The 27175-nt window shown below is 38.6% G+C and overlaps 1 protein-coding gene across 1 annotated transcript in view; it reads right to left on the bottom strand.

Moving 5' to 3' along the window:
- Positions 1-27175, bottom strand: part of kcnh8 (potassium voltage-gated channel, subfamily H (eag-related), member 8) — a 452674-nt gene that overhangs the window by 143319 nt on the left and 282180 nt on the right. Inside the window, exons 6-8 of the mRNA XM_073054437.1 lie at positions 22940-23097; positions 12871-13078; positions 3123-3320 (exon numbers count right to left, since the gene is read on the bottom strand). Of these exons, the coding sequence (XP_072910538.1) occupies positions 3123-3320; positions 12871-13078; positions 22940-23097 (564 nt within the window). The remainder of the gene's footprint in view (positions 1-3122; positions 3321-12870; positions 13079-22939; positions 23098-27175) is intronic.

The following is a 27175-nucleotide window of genomic DNA, read 5'->3' as shown; positions in this document are numbered from 1 at the left end:
AACAATTCCTTAAATCAACTACTGCAGCAACAGACCTGACCAGTTCCACTCCACAACTGCTCTTCACTGTCTGGTGGAAATGATCCTCACACTCAACAATTTTTCTTTCGGCTCCTCCAACTTGCCACAAACTCAAGATGTACGTAGCCAGTGGCACCAGCATGAGCCCCAGTGATGTCGGCCTTTTCATTGGCTACATGGAACAGTCCACGTTCCAGGCTTTCCCTGGTAATGCTCCCCAACTCTTTCTGCAGTACAGTGACGACTGCATTGGTGCTGCTTCATGCACCCATGTTGAGCTTGTCAATTTCAACAACTTTGCCTCCAACTTCCATGCTGCCCTTAAGTTCACTTGGTCCATTTCTGACATCTTTCTCAATCTCTTTTTCTTAATTTCTGGAGACAAACTATCTACCAATATCTTTTATAAACCTACCAACTCCCATAGCTAAAAGACGAGATCTGCAAATGCTGCATATCCAAGCAACACACACAAAATGCTGGAGGAACTCAGCAGGCCAGTCAGCATCTATGGAAAAGAGTAAACGGTCGACACTGTGGGTCAAGACCCTTTATCAGGACTGGAAAAAAGGATGAGAAGTTAGAGCAACAAGGTGGGAGGAGGGGAGGAAGGAGTCAAGGTGGTAAATGATAAGTGAACCGGAAGAGAGGAAAGGGTGAAATAAAGAGCTGGGAAGTTGATATGTGAATTGATAAAGGACTGGAGGAGGGGGAATCTGATAGGAGAGCACACAAGACCATGGATGAAAGGAAACGGGGAGGAGCAACAGCGAGAGATAATGGGCAGGTAAGGAGATAAGGCGAGAGAAGGAAATGGGAATGGGAATGGTGAAGAGGGGTGGGGCAATTACTGGAAGTTCAAGAAATCAATATACATGCTATCAGTTAGAGGCTACCCAGAAGGAATATTAGGTGTTACTCCTCCATCCTGAGTGTGGCCTCATTGTAGCAGTAGAGCAGGCCATAGATTGATATGTTGGATTGTGTTAGGAAGCAGAATTGAACTGGGTGGGCACTGGCAGATCCCACCTTATCTGATGGACGGAGTGTCTGCGCTCAGGAAAGCGGCCAACAGGAGCACCAGGCCTTGGTCACCGTGACTGATCTTATTAACCATCACTAATCTAATTAACTCTGGGGATCTCCCATCCACTGCCACTCATAATTCCCTTACCCCTCACCTCCTGTTTCTACCTCCTATCCAAGATCCACAAACCTGTCTGTCCAGTTCAACCCATTGTTTCTGCTTGTTCCTGCCCCACCAAACCTATATCCGCATACCTTAACTCTGTTTTATCCCCCTCTCCTTTGTTTAGTCTCTTCCTACCTACATCCGTGGCATTTCACATGCTCAGGATCTTTTCAATGACTTCAAGTTCCCTGGCCCTGATTGTCCCCTTTTCACCATGGACATCCAGTCCCTATACACCTCTATCCATTATTAGGATGGCCTTAAAGCTCTCCGTTTCTTTCTATATAACAGACCCAAGCTGTTCCCCTCCACCACCACTCTCCTCCATCTGGTGGAGTTAGTTCTCACTCTCAATAGTTACTCCTCTGGCTCCTCCCACTTCCTCCAAACCAAGGGTGTAGCCATGGGTCCCAGCTATGTCTGCCTTTTTGCCAGCTATGTGGAGCAGTCAACATTCCAAACCTACACCAGTATCACTCCCCAACTTTTCCTATCAACGACTACATTGGGGCTGCTTCCTGCACCCATGCTGAACTTGTTGACTTCTTCAACTTTGCTTCCAACTTCCACCTTGCCCTCAAATTTACCTGGTCCATTTCTGTAACCAAACTCCCCTTTCAAACTCTGGAGACAGTTTATCCACTCATATCTTTTATAAACCCACTGATTCTCACAGCTACCTGGACCATACCTTTTCACACCCTGTCACTTGTAAAAGTGCCACCCTTTCTCTCATTTCCTCCGCCTCCACTGCATCAGCTTTCAGGATAAGGCTTTTCAATCCAGAACTAATGAGATGCTCTCCTTCTTCAAAGAGAAAGGCTTTCCTTCCTCCACCATCAATGCAGTCCTCACCCACATCTCTTCCATTTTGTGCCTGTCTGCTCTTACTCCTTCCTCCCATCATTTTGCCAAGGATAGGGTTGCTCTTGTCCTCACCTATCACCCTAGTAGTCTCCATGTCCAGCACATAATTCTCCATAACTTGTACCTTCTCTACCACCAGGCACAGATTTCCCTTACCCCTCCCCCCACCCCACTTCCTGCAGGGATCGTTTCCTACATGACTCCCTTGTCCATGGACATTCCCCTGTGAATGCATGGGCTTCCTTCCGATGCTCTGGAATCCTCCCACATCCCAAAGATGGAATGTTTGTTAGATTAATTGGCTACTGTAAGTTATCCCTAGCATAGGTAGATAGTGGGAAAATGGGAATATCTGAAAGGACTCGTTACAAGGAAAAAAGAAGCAAACTGCTTGAGAAACTCGGGGTAAAGCAGAGGGTTGGTCGAAGAGATGATCATAGGACCTCATCTTGCAAAGAAGAAGATTAGGGAATATGAATGGTGAGATTGGTCTGAGATTTGACATGGTTCCAATGGACCAAGTAGCCTTTTTCATTGTTACAAAATTTAATAGGATAGTTCAGGTAAGTTCAGGTAGACTATAAGATGCAAGATCATAACAAGTTAGATATGAGTCAGAAGTCTATCTAAGGACCATTTGATAGTCTTATAAAAGTGTGATAGAAGCAGTCCATGTGTGTTTGTGGTCCTGATGTTTTGAGAAGCCCAAACACACAACAGGTATTCACTTTGCAGACATTTCCAAGCCTGTCATTTTATTAAATAAGTCAGTAAGAGTGGCTTTTAATTAAGACCAGAAAGAGGTAAAAATTCAATTTGGGCACAAGTGCTAAGAGCATTGTATTGATCCATATATGCCTCACTGGACATTCACTTCCACTATCATCTAAGAAGCTAAACATCAGCTAAGCTTATTTCAGGTCATAGATGCAATATAACAAATTTTGTATGAGCTTCAAAAATTTTATTTCCATTCTGTATATTATATGCACAAAAATTACATCTGGGTTCTACCAATGTCAAAAAAAATTAATAGACAAACCTCCTATCAGCATTGTGCAGATGGAAAAGATCTTCTCTGCTTCAGTGTTGGCAGAAACATTTCCAAATCCCACACTGGTCAAGCTGCTGAGGGTGAAGTAAAGGGCAGCAATATAGGCACTTCTGATTCCAGGTCCTCCCATTGTATTATTGTCATAGTATGGAGTTTCGAGACGTTTGCCCAGTTCATGCAGCCAACCTATAATCATAGATTAAAAATTGAATAAAATCAGGAATTGCCATTGGAATTTACCCTTTGCATTTAAGACTTATAAACCCAGTTTAAGAGTAGGCAATTCACACTTCAAATATTTGATTGACACCATATCTTTATTTGTATTCTGTGTACCATGATCTCCATGATTTACAAACACCTTTAAATCTCAAACTTGAAGAATTCAATTAATTCAATTTTGATCAATAAGCCATAGATTTAAAGCATATGAATGATAATAATGTTCAGGAGTGGTAATGGAGGGAGGTACAATGAAGCCATTCAACTGGCTCTAGAAAAGCACATGTATATGCAGAGAATGGAGGATTATGCACCATGCGCAGGCAGAAGGGATTAAATGTCATAAGCTTAATTAGTTTAGCACAACATTATTGTCCAAAATGCCTGTTAAGGTGCTATACTGTTCCATGTTCTAATATTTTGGTAAAGAAAGTGGCCTGAATTATGAGTCTAAAATGGTCTTTCTTGGATCTCTTATTTATTAAGTTATTCAGGTACCACCGAGGATCATGAGCAGATCAAGTCTCACTCTACAGTGGAGGTGGAACTGACACAGCTTCATCATTTTCACAACCCAGGAGCCTAACACAGTCTGTGATGCCCTCTGGAGACAACTAAAAATCAACTGATCCAAGATCTTTGGAATTGACCCTCTTTGCACCTACTTTATGTTAGCAAACAAAAAAGCAATATAAAGTCCATTGTCTCTGTTGCTTTCCCTGACCGGATTTGGAAGTTTTTGTGAGGAGCGATGGATCAGTAACATCAACACCCCACTGTTCAGATCACAGCCTTAAATATTTACTTGTTGTTCCGTCTTAAGGCCAGTTAATTGCTTTTGTAGAGTACACTTCACTAAAATGTGCATAGGGTTGCTGAGATGATGTTGATAGAGAATGACTAAATTTCAACCTTTTATTTGCATGACATTGAAATTTGCAGCTGATGGGTAACTTCAGGTTTGTTATTAATACTTAGCTGTTCTCCTGGCTTGAGCAATTAGGACTACTGTTACAAATAGGTAAACTCAGGGAACTAAAGCCACATAAACTGCAACAGCTCACCTGAACAGCTGAAGGAACTCAGCATGCCAGGCAGCATCTATGGAAAAGAGTAAACAGTCGACATTTCGGGCCGAGACCCTTCAGCAGGACTGAAGAAAAAAAGATGAGTTAAAGGGTGGGGAGAGGGGAGGGAGAAATAGGTGAAACCATGAGAGGAATGGTGAAGTAAAGAGATGGGAAGTTGACTGGTGAAAGAGATACAGGGATAGAGAAAAGGGAATCTAATAGGAGAGGGCAGAAGGCCATGGACGAAAGAAAAGGGGATGAGGATCCTTTCTTTCTTTCATGGCCTCTGTCCTCTCCTACTAGATTCCCCTCTTTCTTTCTTCCTTGGAGATAATGAAGCCTCCACATTACATTGTTGATTTCATATTCTAGCCCTCTTAAAAAAGCACTAACATTGTATTTGACTTCTTCACCACAGACTCAACCTGAAAATTAGCCTTTAGGGAATCCTGCATGAAGACTCCCAAGTCCTTTTCTAAATCAGATATTTTAATTTTCTCTCCATTTTGAAAATAGTCAACACTTTTATTTCTTCAACCTAAGTGCATGGCCAAACAATTCCCAACACTATATTCCATCTGCCACTTCATTGTCTATTCTCCTAATCTGTCTAAGTTGTACTACAGCCTCCCTACTTCCTCAGCACTACCTGCCCCTCCACCTGTTTTCCTATCATCTGCAAACTTGACCACAAAACCATCAATTGCATCATCCAAATAATTGACATATAAGTAAAAAGAAACAGTGCTAACACACAGAACCCTGTGAAAAATCACTAGTCACCAACAGTCAACCAGAAAATGCTCCCTTCATTCCCACTCTTTGCCTCCTGTCAATCAGCCAATGCTCTATCCATGCTAGTATCTTTCCTATAATACCATGGGGTCTTAGCTTGTTAAGCTGCATCATGTGTGGCTCCTTGTCAAAGACCTTCTGAAAATCCAAGTACACAATATTCTCTGATTCTCCTTTGTTTATCCTGCTTGATATTTCTTCAAAGAATTCCAATAGATTTGTCAGGCAAGTTTTTCCCTTAAGGAAACCAAGCTGACTTCAGCTTACTTTATCATATGCCTCAAGTACCCTGAAACCACATCCTTAAGAGTCGACTCTGACATCTGCCCAACCACTGAGACCAGACTAATTGCCCTGTGGTTTTCTTTCCTCTGCCTCTCTCTCTTCTTGAAGAGTGGAGTGACATTTTCAATTTTTCAGACCTCCAGAACCATGCCAGAATCTATTGATTCTTGAAAGATCATTACCAATGCCTCCACAATCTCTTCAGCCATCTCTTTAAGGATCCTAGGGTGTAAATTATCTGCTCCAGGTGGTTTATCAACCTTCAGGCCTTTGAGCTCCCAAGCACATTCTCCCTAATAACGGCAACTTCACGCACTTCTGCTCCCTGACACTCATACAGTTAATGTCTTCCACAGGTACAGAATACTTCTTCAGTTTGTCTGCCATTTTCTTGTCCCCCATTGCTACCTATTCAGCATCATTTTCCATCATTTCCGATATTTACTCTGACCTTTCATTTACTCTTTGTATATCTAAAGAAATTTTGGTATCCTCTTTTTGGTCAGCTTACCATTGTATTCCATCTTTTCCATCTTAATGACTATTTTAGTTGCCTTCTGTTGGATTTTAAAAGATTCCTAATCCTCTAACTTACCACTAATTTTTGCTCTATTGTATGCCTTCACTTTGGCTTTTATGTTGGCTTTGAATTCTCTTGTCAGCCTGAGATTTGTCATCTTGCCTTTAGAATACTTCATCTTCGGGATGTATCTATCCTGTGCCTTTGGAATTTGGAATGTGCTTTGCGCCTTCCAATCAACTTTGGCCAGCTCCTCTCTCATGCCTCTGTAATTCCCTTTACTCCACTGCAATAATGATACATCTGACGTTAGATTATTCCTCTCAATTTACAGGGTGAATTCTATCACATTATGATCACTGGCCTCTAACGGTTCCTTTACCTTAAGCTTTCTAATCAATTCTAGATCATTGTACAACACTTAATCCAGAATAACTCCTGCTCTTGCACCAGTTCCTCAGCCATGCATTTATCTGCCAAATGCACCTATTCTTACCCTCACTGGTGCATGGCACAGGCAGCAACTCAGAGACTGCTACCCTGGGAGTCTGCTTGTCATCTTTCTACATAGCTCCCTAAAATCTCTCTTCAGGACCTCCTTGCCCTTCTTACCTTTGTCATTGGTGCCAATATCTACTAAAACTTCTGGCTGCTCACACTGCCCCTTTAGAATGCCGTTGTGGTTCAATCCAAGACATCCCTGACAATTACACCTTGGAGGCAACATACCGTAAGACCATCAGACACGGGAGCAGAATTAGGCCATTCAGCCCATTGAGTCTGCTCTGCCATTCCATCATGGCTGATTCCGTATCCCACTCAATCCTTTACACCTGCCTTCTCCCTATATCCTTTGATGCTCAGACCGATCAGAAAACAATCAACATCCGCTTTAAGCATCCCCATGGACTTGGCCTCCACCACAGTCTGTGGCAGAACAATCCACGTATTCACTAGTCTCTGGCTAAAAAAAAATCCTTCTTACCACTGTTTTAAAGGATCGCCCCTCAGTTTTGAGGTTGTGCCCTTGAGTTCTGGAAACCCCCACCAAAGGAAACATTCTCCCCACATTTATCCTATCTTGTCCTTTCAACATTCGGTCGTTTTTAATGAGATCCCAACGCATCCTTCTGAATTCCAGTGAGTACAGGCCCAAAGCTGCCAAACACTCCTCATATATTAACTCCTTCATTACCAGATTCATCCTCGTGAACCTCCTCTGGACTCTCTCCAATGACAACACATCCTTTCTGAGCTATGGGACCCAACACTGATGACAACACTCCAAGCGTAGCCTAACTAGTGCCTTATAAAGGCTCAGTATTATCTTCTTGCTTTTATATTCTATTCCCCTTAAAATAACTATCAGCATTGCATTTGCCTTCTTTGCCACAGACTCAACCTGTAAATTATCCATCTGGGAGTCTTGCACAAGGACTCCTAAGTCCATCTGTACCACTGATGTTTGAACCTTTTCCCCATTTAGATCGTAGTCTGCACTATTGTTCCTTTCACCAAAATGCATTATCATACAGTTCCCAATACTGTATTTCATCTGCCACTTTTTTGCCCACTCTTCAAATTTGTCTAAGTCCTGCTACAATTGAATTGTTTCCTCATCACTACCCATGCCTCCACTTATCTTTGTATCATCCGCAAACTTTGCCACAAAGCCATCAGTTCCATTATCCAAATCATTGACAAACAATGTGAAAAGTAGTGGTTCTAATAGTGACCCCTGAGAAACACCACTAGTCACCAGTAACCAACCAGAAAAGGCCCCTTTTATTCCCACTCCCTGCCTCCTGTCTGTCAGCCATTCCGCTACCCATGCCAGTATCTTTCCTGTAATGTTAAGCAGCCTCCAGGCATCTCTATAATGCCCACAGAATCTCATCTCTGTTCCTCTAACTATGGACTCTCCTATCACCACTGCAGTCCTCTTCACCTCTCTTTTCTCCTGAGCCACAGCACCAGACTCATTGCCAGAGACCCGGTCACTGCGGTTCCCTCCTGGTAGGTTGCTCCCCTCGATAGGAATCTATACGGTATACTTTTAATGAAGGGAATGGCCACAGATGTACTCCGTACTGGCTGCCCACTTTCCTTCCTTCTCCTAACAGTCACCCAGTTACCCGCCTCCCTGTAGCACCTATCTGTCATGTCCTCAGTCTCCCACATGAGTTGAAGGTCATTGAGATGCAGCTCCAGTTCCTTAACATGTTTCTGAGGAGCTGCAGCTCAGTGTACCTGGTGCAGATGTGGTTATCTGGGAGGCTGTAGGTTTCCGAGAATTCCTATATCTTACACAAAGAACACAACACAGTCTCTGGAGTCATTCCCACTGCTCTGACTATGCCCTAACAGACAAGGAATGAAGAATCAAGAATGATCTCAGCCAAGCCTGATGAGCCAAAGACAAAGCCTCCCCACTCTAACACTGGCCCATTCCAACAATGGTCACTGTGCTTTCCCCTGCGTTATTTTTATTCCCCCTTGCTAATGAATCCCATTCACTGACTGCCCACAGTTCAAACTCAGAAAACTGCAGCAAAGCGCTGCTTTTTAATCTTCAGTTGTGGATCTGTGTGAAGTCGCCTCCTGTCATGCTCGCATTCACTGATGGGCCACAGTTCAAACTCTGAAAACAGTCACCAAGTGTTGCTTTTATCATCATGAATTGCAGATCTGTGGGAAGTCACCGCTTCTTCTCACACTCCCGTTCACTGATTGGCCACAGGTCAAACACCCAAGAATTTCCTTGGTCCCTCTCTTCCCTTCCTACCAAACCCACATCATTCCCTCTGACTTCACAGTTGAGATTAATGTGCAGGAACACCATCTGGAGCCTTCTGTTGGTGGTTTTCTTGATAATAACTGGAAGGAAGCAATTTGGCCTATCAAATTTACACCAGCGCAAGAACAGTTCATCTGGAGCCGTTCACCTAATCCCTGACAAATTATTTCTCTGTGAGTATGAAACATAAGAGTATAACAATAAGGAAGAAATGATAAGCATGTAACTTGGCATATTGTGTCCATTCCTGGACACAACAATTTAAAATAGATGTAAATAGGGTAAGGGAAGGTGCAGAAGACATTTAAGCTGATGATTCCAGTGATGAGGCATTGTTTTACTTGCATTGGATGGAGAGGCTGGGACTGTTATCCTGGGATCAGAGAAGGTTATGATAAGATCTGACAGAATTAATTAAAATCCTGCAAGTCAGGTAGAGTGAAGTTCTTCCAGTTGGAAAAAAATGGTAAAGGGGACATGGAATGTTTGGCAAAAGATTCAAAGTGACATGAGGAAATACCCTTTATACAGTAAGTAGTTAGGGTCTGGCATGTACTCCCAACATGGTAGAGGAGGCAGATGCAATTGCAGTGTTCAAACTGAAGTTGGATAAGTGTTTGAAAGAAACAAATTGAAAGAGGAGGGGAGTACAATTGTTCTTTTACATTGAATTACTACAGGTTCAATGGGCCAAATGGCCTGTGCTGTAACCATTCTGTGATTCTGTCGTTCTTTCGAGGCACGTGAGTCATGGTGAATCCATGGGAAGAAGAACCTTTGGAGATAGCCTCTGTATCCCTGATACAGTCATACATAAGTAAGATAATGCTCAGCGAGGCAGGATTAGCATTGAGCCCCACACTTGCAAACACAGTTTGCCTGTTGTCTGTTTTAGACATGTTTTCCAGATGAGCTGCCTTCACCAGTATGTGCAACTATATCGACTGAAGTTTTGTTTAAATAATGCAGACAGATCAGGTTACACATTCCATGTCCTAGGGCTTTCTTCAGAAAAGAAGTTGCCACGAATAATATTTCAATTAAAATCTGTGCACTGACTTACATCTCAATGTATCAAATATTTTCTTTGCTAGCAGATTGCAAGTTTAATTTACTTGAACTTCAGGTTGGCATACCTTGCCCCTGTATTATAAGCTTGAACTTATATAATTGAAGAAAATAAAAGCTATTTAGACAGAATAATCTTAGGCAGCCTTTTAGGCAGTGATGAGAGCAGCATGATGGTTTGATAGGTGGTCTCCTCTTTCCATTTTCATCGTGCTCCCTTTGAAAACACTCAGATTTCCTAGGTGCTCCTTCTTCACCTTAAATGGTGATGAGACAGAGAAGGTTCCAATAGTTGAGGATGTTCCATTCATAATAAATCTTTGAATCATTTCCTCTGTTGACCTGCTAATTTTTCACTGTAGTATAGCTTGGGGTATGGAGCTCCTGCATCACTAGTTTGACTGAGTTCAGTGCAGTGTTAGGACACTGACTGTGATAGGATCCTTAGTACTGGATTCCCAAAAGAACAATATTCCTTCAAACATTGGATCAATCTCTACGGTACTTCCTTAAAGTGATTAAAGAATTGCATTGAAATCACATGGAATCAAAGACATGATCAACTTTTCTTCCTGAGACAATCAGGGATAACATGAGACCTTCCAGAATTAATATAAAATATTAATCTATCATTGTGAAAACCTTTTTGTATTATGTAACACATTTATTTCTCATTACTAATATTTCTCAAGTAACCTATTAACACTGAAATCAGAAATTTCACATCTTTATTTTTCTAAATTACCAACTTCGATGTGTACTACAGTGCTGGAATCTGATGGGCTGTATAGAGTTAATGTTAACTCGTTGATTTGACAAGGACTTTGTGTCCTGTAAATTTGGACTCAGTCTGCCTTCATAATGTAAAGATTAACAGGAGGCCACATGGCAGGCTGCTGTTTCTCTTCGATAGTCAAAGCTGTCATTAGCAATTTGTGTAACGTTGATAGTGTGGAAGGTTGGCTGTGAGTCAGCTCTCACTGCGATATCTTCGACAATCAACCCCAGTGAAACAAAACTGGAGCAAAAACATCGCATTTATGGTAAAAGTAAATTGACATATTTCTAAATGAAACCATCAAAGTCTTTCATTTGGATTTTTGCATAGTATTAAAAAACTGCAGGGAAATACTAAATACTATATGCAGTGCAGAGCCTCTGCACATAAGCCCCAATGCTGTAAAGTCGCTGCATGCACTGCTAGGGGGTAGGGAGATTTTAGAAATAATCAAGCTGTGTGACAAAGAATAACAATGCATTCACAGATGGCAGAAATAAAGATTTAGAACTACTGTCTGCTCTGGCCTCTAGATGACTTGTTTATCTGAAGTTGTCAACCTTTGACGAATAAGGCATTTGAAAAGATCGTGGCAAGTTGAAATTGTTCCTGTCAAACCCTACTAAGCATTGCAGAAGTGGAAGCAATCATGACGTTTACAGCAATTTCCATTTATTCTTAAAACAAGAGACATTGAAGTATATAATATGTTGTTCAGGGGCTTAAAATAATTACTGCTAACCAATTACTGTTACTAATTACCAAATATGATTTTTAATATAAGTGAAATTTGGAAAAAAGATTTGATTCCTATGAATTTTTATGGCCTCTCTGATATTTTGTACATTGGCAATGTCAGTTCTAGATGATAAAATAGGGACAGACATCAGCAGAATGGGGAACACTGTTGCATCTAAATCAGAGGGAAACTTCCTCTTGCTCGCTTAGGTGACCATTGCAAACTGCTTATGAACTTAATGGACTAGTTGCAAACTGCCATGTCTGATTCAGAAACCCTCAGTTTTTTCAAATTACAATCTTCCGTGTCCAGGTGAATAACTTGCGTTATGTTTTGCAACTCTAGAAATTAATCAAAAGAAAAACATGGGGAAAATGGGAAAATTGAATGATGCTGAGAAAACAAACTAAAACCTTCTGCACTTTGAATCATATTTGAAAGGACAACAGGTCAGACACTGAAGTACAATACTCTTAATTCTCTGATTAAGAAGATGAATGTGTTCTACTTTCATTTTTAATTCCATTGAAACATGCAGATATTACATGGTGTAATGACATATGCCATTCATGTACATATAACCCATAATGAAATATGTAAACAACAAAGAATGCTTAATACTTACAATATTACTCAAATATTACTGAAATATTAAATACACAACACTCCTCTCATCTCCATCCTGGACACTAGCCTACAAAGTACCCAGGACATCTTCAGGGAGCGGTGTCTCAGAAAGGCAGCATCCATTATTAAGGACCTCCAGCACCCAGGGCATGCCCTTTTCTCACTGTTAGCATCAGGTAGGAGGTATAGAAGCCTAAAGGCACACACTCAATGATTCAGGAACAACTTCTTCCTCTCTGCCGTCTGATTTCTAAATGGACATTGAAGCTTTGGACACTATCTCACCTTTTTCTGATATACAGTATTCCTGTTATTGCACATTTGTTTAAATCTATTCAATATATGTAGTTTATTTACTTGTTTATTTATTATTATGTTTTATTCTATTTTTTATTATTATTATTCTCTCTCTGCTCAATTATGTATTGCATTGAACTGCTGCTGCTAAGTTAACAAATTACACGGCACATGCTGGTGATAATAAACCTGATTCTGATTCTGATTTTTTTACCCTGAACATGTAGTATACTATAACTCCACAGAACAACACTTAAAAGATTTCGTTATCATAAGTTAGCAGATGAAATTTTGTGCTAGTTATGTTCTCAAACTTCCATTATGCTAAAATGGAGCTCAAATCAGAGAATTAAGAGTATTGTACTTCAGTGTCTGACCTGTTCTTCTTTCAAATATGATTCAAAGTGCAGAAGGTTTTAGTTTGTTTTCTCAGCATCATTCAAGAACAGATATACATGTTACCATTGAGGAAGTAGATAAATGGTTTGTCATTGTTTAAAAGATGGCATCAAAATTGTGCAGGAATGAGAGGACTTACCAATGTCCCACGTATGTGGGTTGTTGCCCTCAATTTCAATTTTGCCAATAACATACCAGATGCATGCCATCCAGTGAGCCAACAATGCAAACATGGACATAAGCAGAGTTAGAACGATTGTGCTGTGCTGAGAATATCGGTCCAACTTCTGCAGTAGTCTTAACAGACGTAACAGGCGCACGGTTTTTAGAAGGTGAACAATTGAAACCTGCCAACAAAAGCGAAAAAACACAGATGGTGAGCAATGGTTTCACCGTAAGTGATAGGAGAATTAAGGTTGCAAATGAGTTTATAAGATTCCCTTATGAAGGATTCATTAATAACAAATGAACTATCTTTACTGCTGAAGTATGATTACTGTAGTTCCTTTACTTACCTCAGTTAGTGCAAAAAACATTCATAACCACAGCCACTGAATTCCATTAAACATGCACATTTCTAATATTTCAATTCCATTATTAAAGTTTTGAAGCTGATATTCAGGATAGTTGCCAAATATATTTTTTTAAATGTTGCTATAACATATACTTTATGAATTACTAAGATTATCCCTCAATAGCACAAAAATATTGGTTGGATTGTCCTTGACTCAGCCCACTGCAGTCCTCATTCCTCCAGATGTGTGTGGCTAGAAAACCTGACAAGGATTCCACAAATTGTGACAAGGATTCAGGTAGCATACGTTCAGGCCCTATCTCTGGAATGCACTGAGAGCATTTGATGACTATCAAAGGCTTTTTAATTGCCTTTAAATACCTGTAATAGTCTGAGACATTTAAATAGCATATAATTACAGTTAAATAAAATATACATATTTGTAATTAAAGGTATTAATAACAGTTAAGTAATATAAAATAAGTAAGTATTTCAGTGCACTTAAATTTTGCCGAAAAGATCAATGACCCCATTCAGGTGATTGGTAAGCCTCCAGTTCCAGTGCAAAGTCAAGGCATTCTTTAGTGAGTCAGTACTCTGCTGCTTGGCTGGTCAAGCAGTGGACCAGAAGGCTTGTCGAGCTGGCATCCAGCTCCTGTTGGGATTCAGCCATCAGCGGACTTGTGCAAAGTCCAAAAACTGCAAAGCTGTGACTAGCCAACAACTGGTCTTTTTCTTTGGGATCGTCAGTTATAAAATGTGCTAGATGTGCAAGCTTTTTTGCTGAAACGACTTCAGTGGATATCTTTGGGTTATTGCTAATCATTTTTATCCTAGAATTATAAGGATTATACAGCAGGGAACAGACACTCTGACCCACCAAGTCAGTGCAAACCATTAAGCACCATTTATACTAATCCTACACCAACAGTTTTCTCATTCTTCCCACATTTTACTATTATAGAATTTGGTTACAGTCAAAACTCCACTGTCTGCTTGAAGCCTGACCTAATGATTGTCTGTCTAATCAGCTGTCTTTGCTTGGTCTCCGCCTTTCCAAATGATCATTAATTCTCTCCCTCTAATTCCTTTCCAGTATCGTCCCTACCACTGGTGTTTGGCTATTAGTTCATCGAAACTCTTCACAACAATTGATAACTGGTGATCTGCATTCTCATTTTGCTCATGATCTGTTGACACTACTACATGCACAATAAAAATTTGCTATCAAGCAGTGTGGAAAACTTTTCAGTGTTTAGAATTCTAGCATTAAGGAATGCTTTTGAACTCATGCTTGATAGCTAAGCTCTAATTGTACTATCTTGATTTACTATTAAGATTTACTATCTTGTTCTGGATTCTCCACCAGAGGAAACATATTACAGACCATACCAGATCTTCACCATTTTCTGCATCTTGCTGAGATTATTTCTTTGTCTTCTAAGTTCTGGAGAAGTTGTAGATAACCTTAACATTTAACTTCTTGAAAATAGGCATTGCCTGTCTGAATCTGTTGTTTACTCTCTCAAAATCCAACCCAGCCTTCTTGAGGTGAGATGCTTAATATTTATACAGTACTTCATTCAGGATCTGACTTAATCTCTATACCTCTTGTTCAGTTTATTAAGCCAGACTCCTTGAGACATAAGGATATATGCATTCATGATTTTCATTCTTTTCCATGAAGAATTTGTTAAATTTAATGTGCTATTTTATTAATATAAGCAAAATCAGAAATGCTGGAAATAATCAGTAGGTCAGGCAGCAGCTGTTGAAGGAAAAAGAGAGTTAACATTTCAGGTTGGAGATCCTTCATCATATCAAAGGGTCTCAGACATGAAATGCTAACTTTATTTCTTTTTCCACACGTGTTCTGACTTGTTGACTGTTTCCAGCATTGTTTTGTTTTCCATTTTGAATTTCTTGCATGTGTGGTATTTTTTGATCAGCAATTACGCTAAGTACACTTTAACAAAGAAGCCAAGCAAGCATCTCTGATTTTTACTTCCCTCTTCAGAGCTTAGTTCACAAAGGTTGACTATCCTAGTTCTAAAGCAGACTGTCAGTCAAGATTATATTCCCACGTTTTGGAGGAGCTGTTTAATTAATAATCTTTTGAATTAAATCTATTGAAGTCAACATAACCAAATTCAGAAACTGAATTCAATGTGCAGCTACAATGAATAGGGTTGAATTTCTAAGTAAATATAATATTCAATCCCATATTCCAAATAAGTAGTTAAATTGGAACCTATATTAAAAAAAAGATGTTCAATAAAGTGTCTTGACTAAGAGAAAGAAAGTTTGCTGGGAACAATGAAATTGTTGCTTCTCATTTCTGAAACTTCATGTTATAAAAGCTGGATGCAACCATGCAGAGAAAGTCTTTGAAATCAGCCAGTCACATGTTGGAATACCTAACATTAAAAGCAATTTTAATATGGAGAAATGCTGAAGAAAGGTCACCCTCTAATCACATCCATTCAAGTTTCATAATCCTTGACATTTAACTGCCTTAACTGCAGGAGGTTGGTGTAAAACAACAGCCCTTTCCTTTGACAAGGCAGTGAAGTTCGAGAATGATAATTTTAGTTCCTAAGAACTGGAATAATAATTGTTTTATGATCAGATAAAAGAAAGATAAAAAATATAGCAATGCTCTTTTCTACTGTGCTATCATTGTAGTAGAGAAAATATATTATACTCAGCTATTATGTATTTTGTATTATATATTATACACAGATGAGAGATCAAAGCATCAAGGTGAAAGTGGAGGGTGAGCACAGGCTGCCTGTCGTTTAATCACTGAGGATCACTCTGTTATTCTACCAGAGAGCGGAGAGCCTGCCGCTGCACCCGGAGATTGTTGACCAGGTTTTCTGCGTTTTGGACGTGGACTTGGGGTTATAGACTCTTTTTGTTCTTACAGTTTTTTTTTGGAGTCTGTGGTTTTCGCCTGTTATTTCTTTTTTTTTTGTGTGGAGGGGGGCAGATTTGGGGGTCGATATTTTGTCCTTTTTTGGTGCGAGAGGAGGGAATTAGGGGTTGGTGTGCCTGTTCCGCTTTTGTGTGGGGAGGGGTGATTTGGGGGCTGATGATCATGCTTCCTTTCATTTATTTTCTTTCTGCGCTATCAGAGTTGCATACTTTGATAATACATGAATCATTGCACCTTTGAACCTATTTGTTCACACCATGCAGCAAAAATAGAGTAGTTCAGAACTCAACTGCAAATGATATCAACGATCAGAAATATTTTCCTCAGACTTATGAAGAAATTAAATGAACAACAGGTACTGAGAATTCAGATGTCCCTTTAAGCAAAGTTTAGTTGATAAACATTTGTTACTGAGGTCTGGTCACATTTATATACAAAATCAATAATATCAGCAATCAAGAATCAATATTATTTAAGTTAATAATAAAAGTGAAACATAACCAATATTGAAAGTATGAAAAGGAAATAGTATATTCTGAAAACTCTTTCTGAAACATAAATCATCATGGTTCCAAACGAAAACATTTTGTCTCGAAACACGAGTCACTTTCATCATTTTTTTTGGGCAAAGTATTCTAAATCTCAACAACTCTAAGTTTAATCTCCTTCCCCAACCATTAAAAAAAGTGATATTAAATTAATGACATTTACCAAGTTTACAACTTCCATCAGAATCTCTCATCATATCAAAACCTCTAATGATTGACCATTAACTACCAGTCCAAGGAAAACAGCTCAAAAATTTAAAGTTAAGTCAGAAGAAACAGTGAATTTGTTGTACTTATTTGAACTTGATATATTGCTTGTAATAAGAGACAAGACACACACTGTTGACTGCTTTGCAAAATATCTTTCTTCTGTCTCCAAACATGACCTTGAACTTCTAGCCATCTCAAACTTTAATACTTCCTTCCACTTGGATCACCCCTAATATCTTACCTCCAGTGCCCAACAAAGGTCAATGTAAGCACAGAGAATGGAAGCTCATTGACAAACTTGGCAGTTCTACACAGAATTCAACCATTTCTGATAGCAGTACTGCTGTTCCCATTTGCACCTTCTCTATAGCCAGTCTTTTCTCTTTTTGTCCAATCATTTGACTTGGAGTATCATCTTTGCCATTTACAGTGCCTATAAAAAAGTATTCACCCCCTTTAGAAGTGTTCATGTTTTATTGTTTTACAACATTGAATCACAGTGAATTTAATTTGGATTTTTTGATGCTGATCAACAGAAAAGACATTTTTGTGCCAAAGTGAAAACACAAATTTCTATAAATCAGTCTAAATTTATTACAATTACTAATCACAAAATAATTGATTGCATAATTTCTCACCCCCTTCAAGTCAGTATTTAGTAGATGCACCTTTGGCAGCAATTACAGCCTTAACTCTGTGTGGATAGTTTACCATCAGCTTGGCACATCTGGACACTGCAAATTTTCCCCATTCTTCTTTAGAAAACTGCTCAGCCTCTGTCAGATTGCATGGGGATCGTGAGCGAACAGCCCTTTTCAAGTCCAGCCAAAAATTCTCAGTTGGATTGAGGTCTGGACTTTGACTTGGCCACTCCAGGACATTAACTTTGTTGTTTTTAAGCCATTCCTGTGTAGCTTTGGTGTAATGCTTGGGGTCATTGTCTTGCTGGAAAACAAATCTTCTCCCAGATCGCAGTTCTCTTGCAGACTGCATGAGGGTTTCGTCCAGGATTTCCTGTATTTTGCTGCATTCATTTCACCCTCTACCTTCAGAAGCCTACCATCACCTGCTATACTGAAGCATCCTCACGGAATGTTGCAGCTACCTTCATGCTTCACGGTAGGGATGGTGTGTTTTTGAAGATGTGCGGTGTTTGGCTTACATAGCGTTTAGTCTGATGACTAAAAAGGTCAATTTTGGTTTCATCAAACCATAGAACCTTTTTCCAGCTAATTTCAGAGTCTCTCACATGCCTTCAGGCAAACTCTAGCAGAGATTTCATGTGAGATTTTTTCAACAGTGGCTTTCTTTTTGCCACTCTCCCATAAAGCTGCGACTGGTGAAGCATCCGGGCAACAGTTGTTGTATGCACAGTCTCTCCCATCTCAGCCACTGAAGCTTGTAACTCCAGAGTTGTCATAAGTCTCTTGGTAGACTTTCTCATTAGTCGCCTTCTTGCACGGTCACTCAGATTTTGAGGATGGCCTGCTCTGGGCAATTTACAGCTGTGACGTGTTCTTTCTATTGCTTGTTTCCTTGATGATTGACTAAACTGAACTCCAAGGGGTATTCAGTGACTTGGAAATTTTCCTGTATCTATCTCCTGACTTGTTCTTTTCACTCAGTTGCTTGGAGTGTTCTTTTGTCTTCATGGTGTAGTTTTTACCAGGATACTGACTCACCAGCAGTTGGACCTTCCAGATACAAATGTATTTTTACTACTATCAATTGAAACTGATCTCCATTTAACTAATTATGTCACTTCTAAAACCAATTAGCTGCACCAGTGATTGGTATGACACATTAAAGGGGGTGAATACTTATGCAATCAATTATTTTATGTTTTATATTTGTAATTAATTTAGATCACTTTGTAGAGATCTGTTTCGCTTTGACACAAAAGAGTCTTTCTGTTGATCAGTGTCAAAAAAGCTGAATTAAATCCACTGTGATTCAATGTTATCAAACAATAAAACATGAAAACTTCCTGAGGGGGGTGAATACTTTTTATAGGCACTGTAATTCAATTCCCACATCCCAGATCTTTCGTTTTCTTCCTCCCTCTGTTTTCTGCTTTCTCCCCATCATACCAACTTTTCCCGGATTAGGTGAGAGGTCATGAATTCAACATGTTCATTTCCTTTCTCTCTGCCCTGGTACAGGTGCTGGTGCTCCCAGCATTTTTTGTTTCACTCCAGATTTCCAGAATTCACAGTATTTTCCTCTTGGATGTATTTTATACTTTTGTATGTCCGAAGTTTTTATGTGAAGTTTCTCCTTTAAAGCCTGAGCAGGTCTTAGTAGTTAACCACTTGCACTTTATAGTTCCCCAAAACGAATTCAGTGATTACAAAGCATTATTAACCATTGGTTGACTGTATTGCAGGCAGGAATGACAACTCCATGCTCTCTATCAGGCAGAGATCAACATTCATTCTGGTTGCAGACAGGCATTATATTTTGGACAGCAAACCACGTAAAGCTCTCCTGCACTCTGTTGAGGAGAATATTATGGCAGCAGCACATGCTAGCCTTGGCTGGCAGGAAAATGGGCTTCAGAATTATTAAAGAAGGCACATTGGGGGAAGCCAGCCCCATAATTTACAAATGCTGCTGTGAAATCTTTGGTCAGGAGGAACATGGACAAGCTAGAGATTACTTGAATTGTCATGGACCACATAACTTTCTAGACATAAGCCGAGAGGCAGATGAGAAAAACAAACATAGAAACTTGTGCCAAACAAAAGCCGAATCTCAAGCAGTTGAATAATGTGCCACAGAGAATTCAACAACCTCTCACCAGTGCTCAAGCTCCCTGTGTGCATCTTTCAATATCATATGTACCTATGGTATTTTTTGTCTCTGAGATTTAACTAGTTTCATAAAATCTTACTCTTCATTTCATTCTTGAAAAAAGATGTGCATAATTCATATTTAATTAACTGCTAAATGCTACTTATCTGATATTATGTGCCTATGCAAACATGTACATATGACAATAAATGTCACTTTGACATTTACCAACAGTCTCTATCACCTAAGACTCAAAGCCAGCAAATACATGTTTCTTGTTCATCTCACACATTATGCATTCCCACCAGCCATATACTCAAAACTCACAATGTGCATAAGCTATCCAGCCATGACATTCACACCACCCAAATAACACCCACTATATACTTGCTTCTTTCTTTCAGGACTAAGAGAAAACCAAATACAGGTGAATTCCAGTAGGGGATATGTGAGGTCTATGATCTTTGAGATAATCTGCATTTTATACATCAGTCTTACCCACATTTTAAAAATGCTGTCTTAATTTTCAAACAGCAGATAATTCCACCAGACTGACTTTTAGCTCTCCCTCTCTGCGGAGAACAGGCATATTAACAGTGAAGTATGCTGTTTTAAAATGTTCAGGTCAGGCTCTGAAGGGTTTTTGAGACCTTAATGTGAATTTTAGAAGAGGAATGAGCAGCGGTGTGCTTAAAATATTCCTCTCCAAATCTGAAGGGAGCTGCATAGCAGTCCAGAAAGACTACGAAGTAGATAAGCATTCTAATATAATGGTTCTTGTGGCTGTAAGGAACACTCCTCCTTCTCTTCACTACTGCAAGAAACATTGCCACAAGATTTTTGACTCTTCCTTCACTGTAAACACCTGCAGATCTGCCTGATGCATTGAGCCTGCATTGTGAATCATTCCCAGGATTTCACTGCAAGAAAAATCATAGTTTTGTAAATGCACAAGTTTCCCAATCTTAATAGCTGTTGGTTGTTTCTCAGTGATGGTGTTTATGCCTGAGAAAATTGCAAGCAGCAAGTAATATTACTCGCAAGTTGTACTTGTATGTAAAATCCCATCAGCAAAGTGAAAGGGGTTATTATTAAATAATGTGATCTATACAAGATTGGAGATGAAGCATTAATATTTTCCAAGCGCCTTGCTCCCATATCTAAATGGGCAGTAACTCACTACTGTGACTTGTCCTTGGAAAGCGATGCCATATGGCATGCTTGCTCAGTTTTGCGTGCATATTAATGTCTGAAAGCATGTATTATATCACATTCTGACTATTGCAAAGTCTTCAAGTTGATATGCAAGTGATTCAGAAAAATACTGAATTCATAAATAAATCTATTTCCAATCATAGGTAGAAGGACGCCTTTTGAAAGCTACTAACAAAGAAATTATCTTGTGAAATAAAACAATTATTCAAGCCTTGTTAGAGTGGTGACTAACATAGGCCAGACCACAGATGGAGTCTGAAAACCTGACGTTTGGAGTAATGAATTTAGAAATTGTTAATAACGAGTCAGCACTGCCACATGGACATCAGCCAGACTTCATTTTCTTGCAGAACCCTGAGCCATTGAAGTTTTACATATTCAAGGCCTCCAAATTTAATCAAACAGGACACAAATTTCTCATGATGAGACTTCTACTGACTTAATAATAATACCAAGAGTCCTATTGCAGCAGTCAGATCCTGAATTTAACAATTTAATAAGCACGTATTAGCTGATCTTTCAATTCCAATACACATTCTTCTCATTTTCTACTGAAATTATTTATTGTTGAACACATCCATGGAAAAGAGTTACCTAACTCATTTAACAACATGGTTAATCTCTAAGAAGAATCATAAAGACATATGAGACTGTAGAACCTGGAATAAGGAACAAAAAAAACTGAATCATTCAAAGGAATTCTAGAAGTTGATGAAGGATATATAACATTAGATTTTTGAAACAGCAGCAGCCATGGAGGAAGACTTCTGCAGAATACTATTAGAGTAATTGATATCTGCAAGATTTTCTTCTTGAATACTTTATACTTACTTGGATGAGTGCAGAATCAAGAACTCTTAAGGAGCTCAACCATCCAGGGCAAAGTAATTGGTTTCATAGATACCCCATCAATCATCCTAGCCATTCATTCCTTCAACTGCTGATGAACAGTGGCTATAGAATGTACCATCGGGGTGATAATACATAATAGATCATAGTGACTCATCAGGGGTACTCTGACACCACCTCTCAAACCGATTAACTCAAACCCATGAAATGCATGGGATCACCACCATTTACAGTTTTCTCTGTAAGTCACACATTATCATTCATTCATTGCCATTGTGGATTAAATCCAGAAATCTATCTGTGATAACACTTTGGGAATACTTTCACTGAAAGATGTCAATGGTTCTAGCAGGTGGTTCACCACAGTCTCAAGGGCAAGTTGGGATAAGCCTGAGACATTCAAGTTCCAAAGATTAACAAAACAATTTTAAATGCTCTTTGCTTCATTATGAATTAAAGTATTTCTCCCTCTATGCCTGACAATCAAAATTGAAATCAATAAACTTTGGATTCTGAGAATCTGAAATGAAAACAGTAAGTCCTGGTATTTACAGAACTTCTTGACAATTGAAATACTTCTCTCCTCTCTGGTGTAAAAAGGGGTGAAGTTATCATTTCCAATTGATAGCCCTGATTTTGTCTGTATTATACTTGGGATTAGATTTTTGACAATGTAGAAAGGATTGTGCATAGTTACATTTTGGTGAATTTAAAAGTATAAATTACATAAAACCAAATAGAAGAGCTTTAATTGGCTGAACACTTTCTAATATTGCATTCTATACAATATTCAATAATAACATTTATGACCTTGCAAATGGGATTTTACATAAAAATACAAATTTCATTTTAAGAATCATAGGGATGCAATCAAGAATTATGTGCTAATATCAAAAATATTGTGAACTAAAGTAAATTTCAAATAACAGAACACAGATTATGCTTATGAATTATGAATGCTTATCAACACAGATTTTGAAAATTTCCAGCAGTGAAAATAGTTTAAAAATTTACATTCATCTGAGTTTGAGACCTAAGGCTTAAGGAGAGCTAATGACTATACTGAAGGCCAGAATGAGAGAGAAACGCATTCACAAAACGATGAACAAAAACAATGCAAAGTTAAAAATCAAGTACTTACCACATTCACATTGAAAGCATAGAGAAGATCAAAAGGAAGTGCAGCAACTAAATCGATGATAAACCATGTTGTTACGTAATGAATACAAATACATCGAGCTTCAAATATAACTTGACCAGACTTGCTGACATACGTTGTTCGAAAATTCAAAACAATATCTGTTGATATAGAGCAGTTTAAAATCAGTTAGCAGATGTACTACATGCTATTCTATTAGACCTACATGAAAATTAAATTTAAATTTCTGAGCATTTTCTTACCACCTCTGTAAACAAAATGCTAATGTTAATTCTACATTTAGGACTACAATCATTCATTGTTTTGAATGTTAATTCTATATTTAAAAATTTTAAATCATTTTTGTCACTTGTATTGAAATGCATTAACTATTTTTATGCTCGTAGCTGCACACTATAATCTCAAGGTTAATTAATGTAGGAATAATTTGGCAATAATTATGGAACACCGTTTAGGTGCTGATGCTGTGAACGAATTTTATGGATTGAGTAAGTAGTATCATGAACTAGCCATCATAGAAGATGCAATGTGACTTGTCATGAAAACAAGGTACTCTCATATATTTCATTACGTTATCTTCTGATGCAGAAGTTTATCCTCAACTGATGAATACATATTTTGAAAATGGAATACAATAGATTTACAATAGATATTTACATCTATATATACATAGATGTAGATATATACACACATACATAGGGTTATCTTATTGGTTAATTTAAGCAATGTACCATCTGGTATAAGAAGACTAAACCACTTTTCTTCATTCCTTTCCCCCTCATTTCTGTTGTTCTTGTAACACTTAATAAAACAATCATAAGCAACAAGTTTTCTGCCTCATTTTTGACTTCTAAAGAATCTCGGATCACAAAAACATGAGATTTGACAGTGCTCATGAATGACAATCAACTTCTACCCTATTAAGTTCTATAGTGCCTCTGTCATGCAGAAATCAAAACATGAAATAGAGGTGTAGAGCAAAACTAAAATTTTAATGGACATTCAGGAGCACTGGCCTCCTTTCTCATTCATTACTATTTTAGAATGGTAGCAGTGTTATTTTAAAAGTTGTGTCCCCTGTTTATCTAATCACAAAGAGTGTTATTATTTGTCTCTATTGCCCACAAACAGCCTTTGAAAATGTTATGGTCTCCTTCATGATTATATATTAGAACATTGTTCACTTAGTAGAATCAAGGAGCTTGAAGCCATTCACAAAAATGGCTTTGGTTTTAAACATTCTCTTCTATGCACAATACAACTTCTACGTCTGAATTGTCACTCCAATTTCTGAAAAATTGTTGTGAAAAGAGATTGGTTGCTGCAGAGACATTCAATATGGAAAATAATGGGTTGATGTAGAGGGTGACTGTACCCAAACAACCTACAGTCCTCATAAGATCCCTTATTTTCACTGCATTCCTGAGTCAAATGAAACTTTCTCCATTTAGTCTTATTTTGACATTCCTTTTGTTTATTCTGCTGTAGTCTGTAACCATTTACTCATCTCTTTAACATCTTTTGTTTTTCCAATACTTGACCTTTTTTTTAACCTACTACTAAAAAACAAAAAAAAAAGAAGGATGCTGCAAATCTGAAATAGAAACAAGAAATGCCGGAAATACTCAGGAATTCAGCTAGTATCTATGAAGAGAGAAAAACAGTTAACATTTCATGCCAGCGATTTTCTAATTTGTTGATAGCCATTCAGCCTATCTAATCTGTGCCAAACTGTTATTAAAGACTTCTCAGTTCCCTTGTTTCCATGAATAATCACATCTGTCAACTTTCAGTTCTGATAAATGACCATCAATTTATAAACATTGTTTCTCCAGCAAACATGCTGAAGCCGCTTCTATCTATCTGAGCTGGTGTACAGGAAGAGATTAGTTACAGAGATAATCTACTGAATAATGATAAACACAAGAGAGTCTGCTGATGCTGGAACTCCAGACCAACACACACAAAATGCTGAAGGAACTCAGCAGGTCAGGTAGCATCTATGGAAGTGAATAAGCAGACAACATTCCGGGCTGAGACCCTTCTTCAGGGCTCGGAAGGAAGATGCCAGAATAAAAAGGTCGGGGGGGGGGGGCAGGGGAAAGAAGTTATCTGGAAGGTGGTAGGTAAAGCCAGGTGTGTGGGAAAGGTCAAGTGTCTGATAGGAGAGGAGAGTGGATCGTAGGAGAAAGGGAAGGAGGAGGGGTCTGAGGGGTAATTCAGAGGACAGTGAGAAGAGGTAAAAAGTCAGAGATGGGAATAGAGGAAGAGGGTGGGGTGGAATTTTTTTTAACTGGAAGGAGATTCATGCCATCAGGTTGGAGGCTACCCAGACAGAATATAAGGTGCTGTTCCTCCACCCTGAAGGTGGCCTCACCTGGACACAAGAGGAGGCTGTGGACTGACATGTTGGAACAGGAGCGGGAATGGGAATTAAAATGTTTGGCTACTGGGAAGTTCCACTTGTGGTGGATGGTTTTGAGGTGCTCATGGGTTTGAAAGAGCAGAGGTACTTTAGGAAAGAGAAAAGAATATCCATTTCCTGCTCTAGCGCATGGATGAAAAACACAAGAGTAAAGGTTTAAGGTGTAAGGGAGGAGCTTTATAAGGGGTAGCTTTTTTTAAGCACAGAGTGAATGATATTTAGAACTCAGTTCCAAATGTATCAGATACAATTATGATTCTTAAGAGAGATTTAAGTAGACACTTAATAGATGTGGCATAGAAGAATACTGTGCTAATGTGGGTAAATGGGATTAGTGTAGTTGGACATAAAGGTCAGCATGGCCAAAGACTTTATTTCTGACCTGTAAGGCTTTATGACTGTGACATTAAGGGATATGATAAAAGGAATATGGTATATGGAGAACGACTGAAACTTATTGGGCATGATAACTTTTGTTTTTAAATAATAGAAACTCCTGGAAATTTCAGCAGAATTGAACATCTATACGAAACGTTAACTCTGCATCTCTCTCCATGATCATCCTCTGATCTGCTGAGCATTTCCAACATTTTCTGCATTTTCTTTTGGATTTTTAAAGAGTTTTACGTGACTATTATTATTATTATTATTATTATTATTATATTTAATGGTAAAATTCATAGGTCTGGTGCCTCAAACCTTTATATTCTAGCAGCTGTATACTAGAACATATAGTTCCATGTATATTTTGTCTCTGCTCTGGTAGTTGGTGTCAATGTACACCAGAACCTTTTGGGCAAGTAGGTGTTCTTAACAAGCAAGGTAGCTTCCTACTTCCGTTAACTCAGAAAAGCACCCATAAAGCACATACCTTTTACATTGAAAATATGACAGTGATAGAAATAAACAGGAGCCAAAATCAACCACTAGCTTGACTTGTTTTGTTTCCTCAGCAATCAATGGACACAAAAGGCAACTTAATGTCTCGTACATATAGGGTGGGCCAAAGGGCCTGTATCTTTGCTGTATGTCTCCATGATTCTAACAAAATATTGTAACAGTATACCAGTGCAGAACAAATTATTGCTTTGGGGGAAATCAGAAAACTTTTTGTGTTCTGCAGTGGTGGTTCAAATTTCTGCTTGAGTTGTTGAGCATAATGTGAAATGTAAATTATTCCATGAACTAGTGCAACTCAGCAGTTTTGAAGATTGTCTTAAAAGTTTTGTATTAACAAAATTCCTTGATTGTTAATTAAGTGCGATTTTATTAATTCATTTTAAATAAATTTATCACTGAACGGCGAAGCCATTGTGTTTAGACGAACAAGCTCAATATCTTTGGGTCACTTGGCAGAAATTTAATCTCAAATGGATTCCTGAATTTTTAAAATTCTGCTGTCTTGTTTGCTGAGTTTGGTTGCATATTGCCTCTAAATGATGAAAATGCTTGGTTCTGAGCAAGTGGCACTAAGTAACTAATGAGCAATCATATTGGTATATGAAGTAAGGTTGCATGAGCTAATGTTGTATTTCAGCATAAGTCCCTGAAAGATTACTTTAACTAATTTGGATATTAGTGTTAGGTAAGAGAGGTTGGTGCCAGGAACTGTGGTTCCTCAATTTGTTCATTAAAAAAAATTCTGTTCCCTTAAAACATACTGATTTCAAAAACAAATCAACCAACGATATTAACTAGGCACAATATTATGAAGTCTAATACTTCACTGGAGCATTAAGGATTTAATAAAGAACCCTGACAATATTTATTTGGTATCAAACATTAAACTCCAA

The sequence above is a fragment of the Hemitrygon akajei genome, chromosome 8 (assembly GCF_048418815.1).
Source record: "Hemitrygon akajei chromosome 8, sHemAka1.3, whole genome shotgun sequence".
NCBI lineage: Eukaryota > Metazoa > Chordata > Chondrichthyes > Myliobatiformes > Dasyatidae > Hemitrygon > Hemitrygon akajei.
Note: the sequence above shows the minus strand (reverse complement) of the source record. Positions and strands in the feature narration are given on the sequence as shown.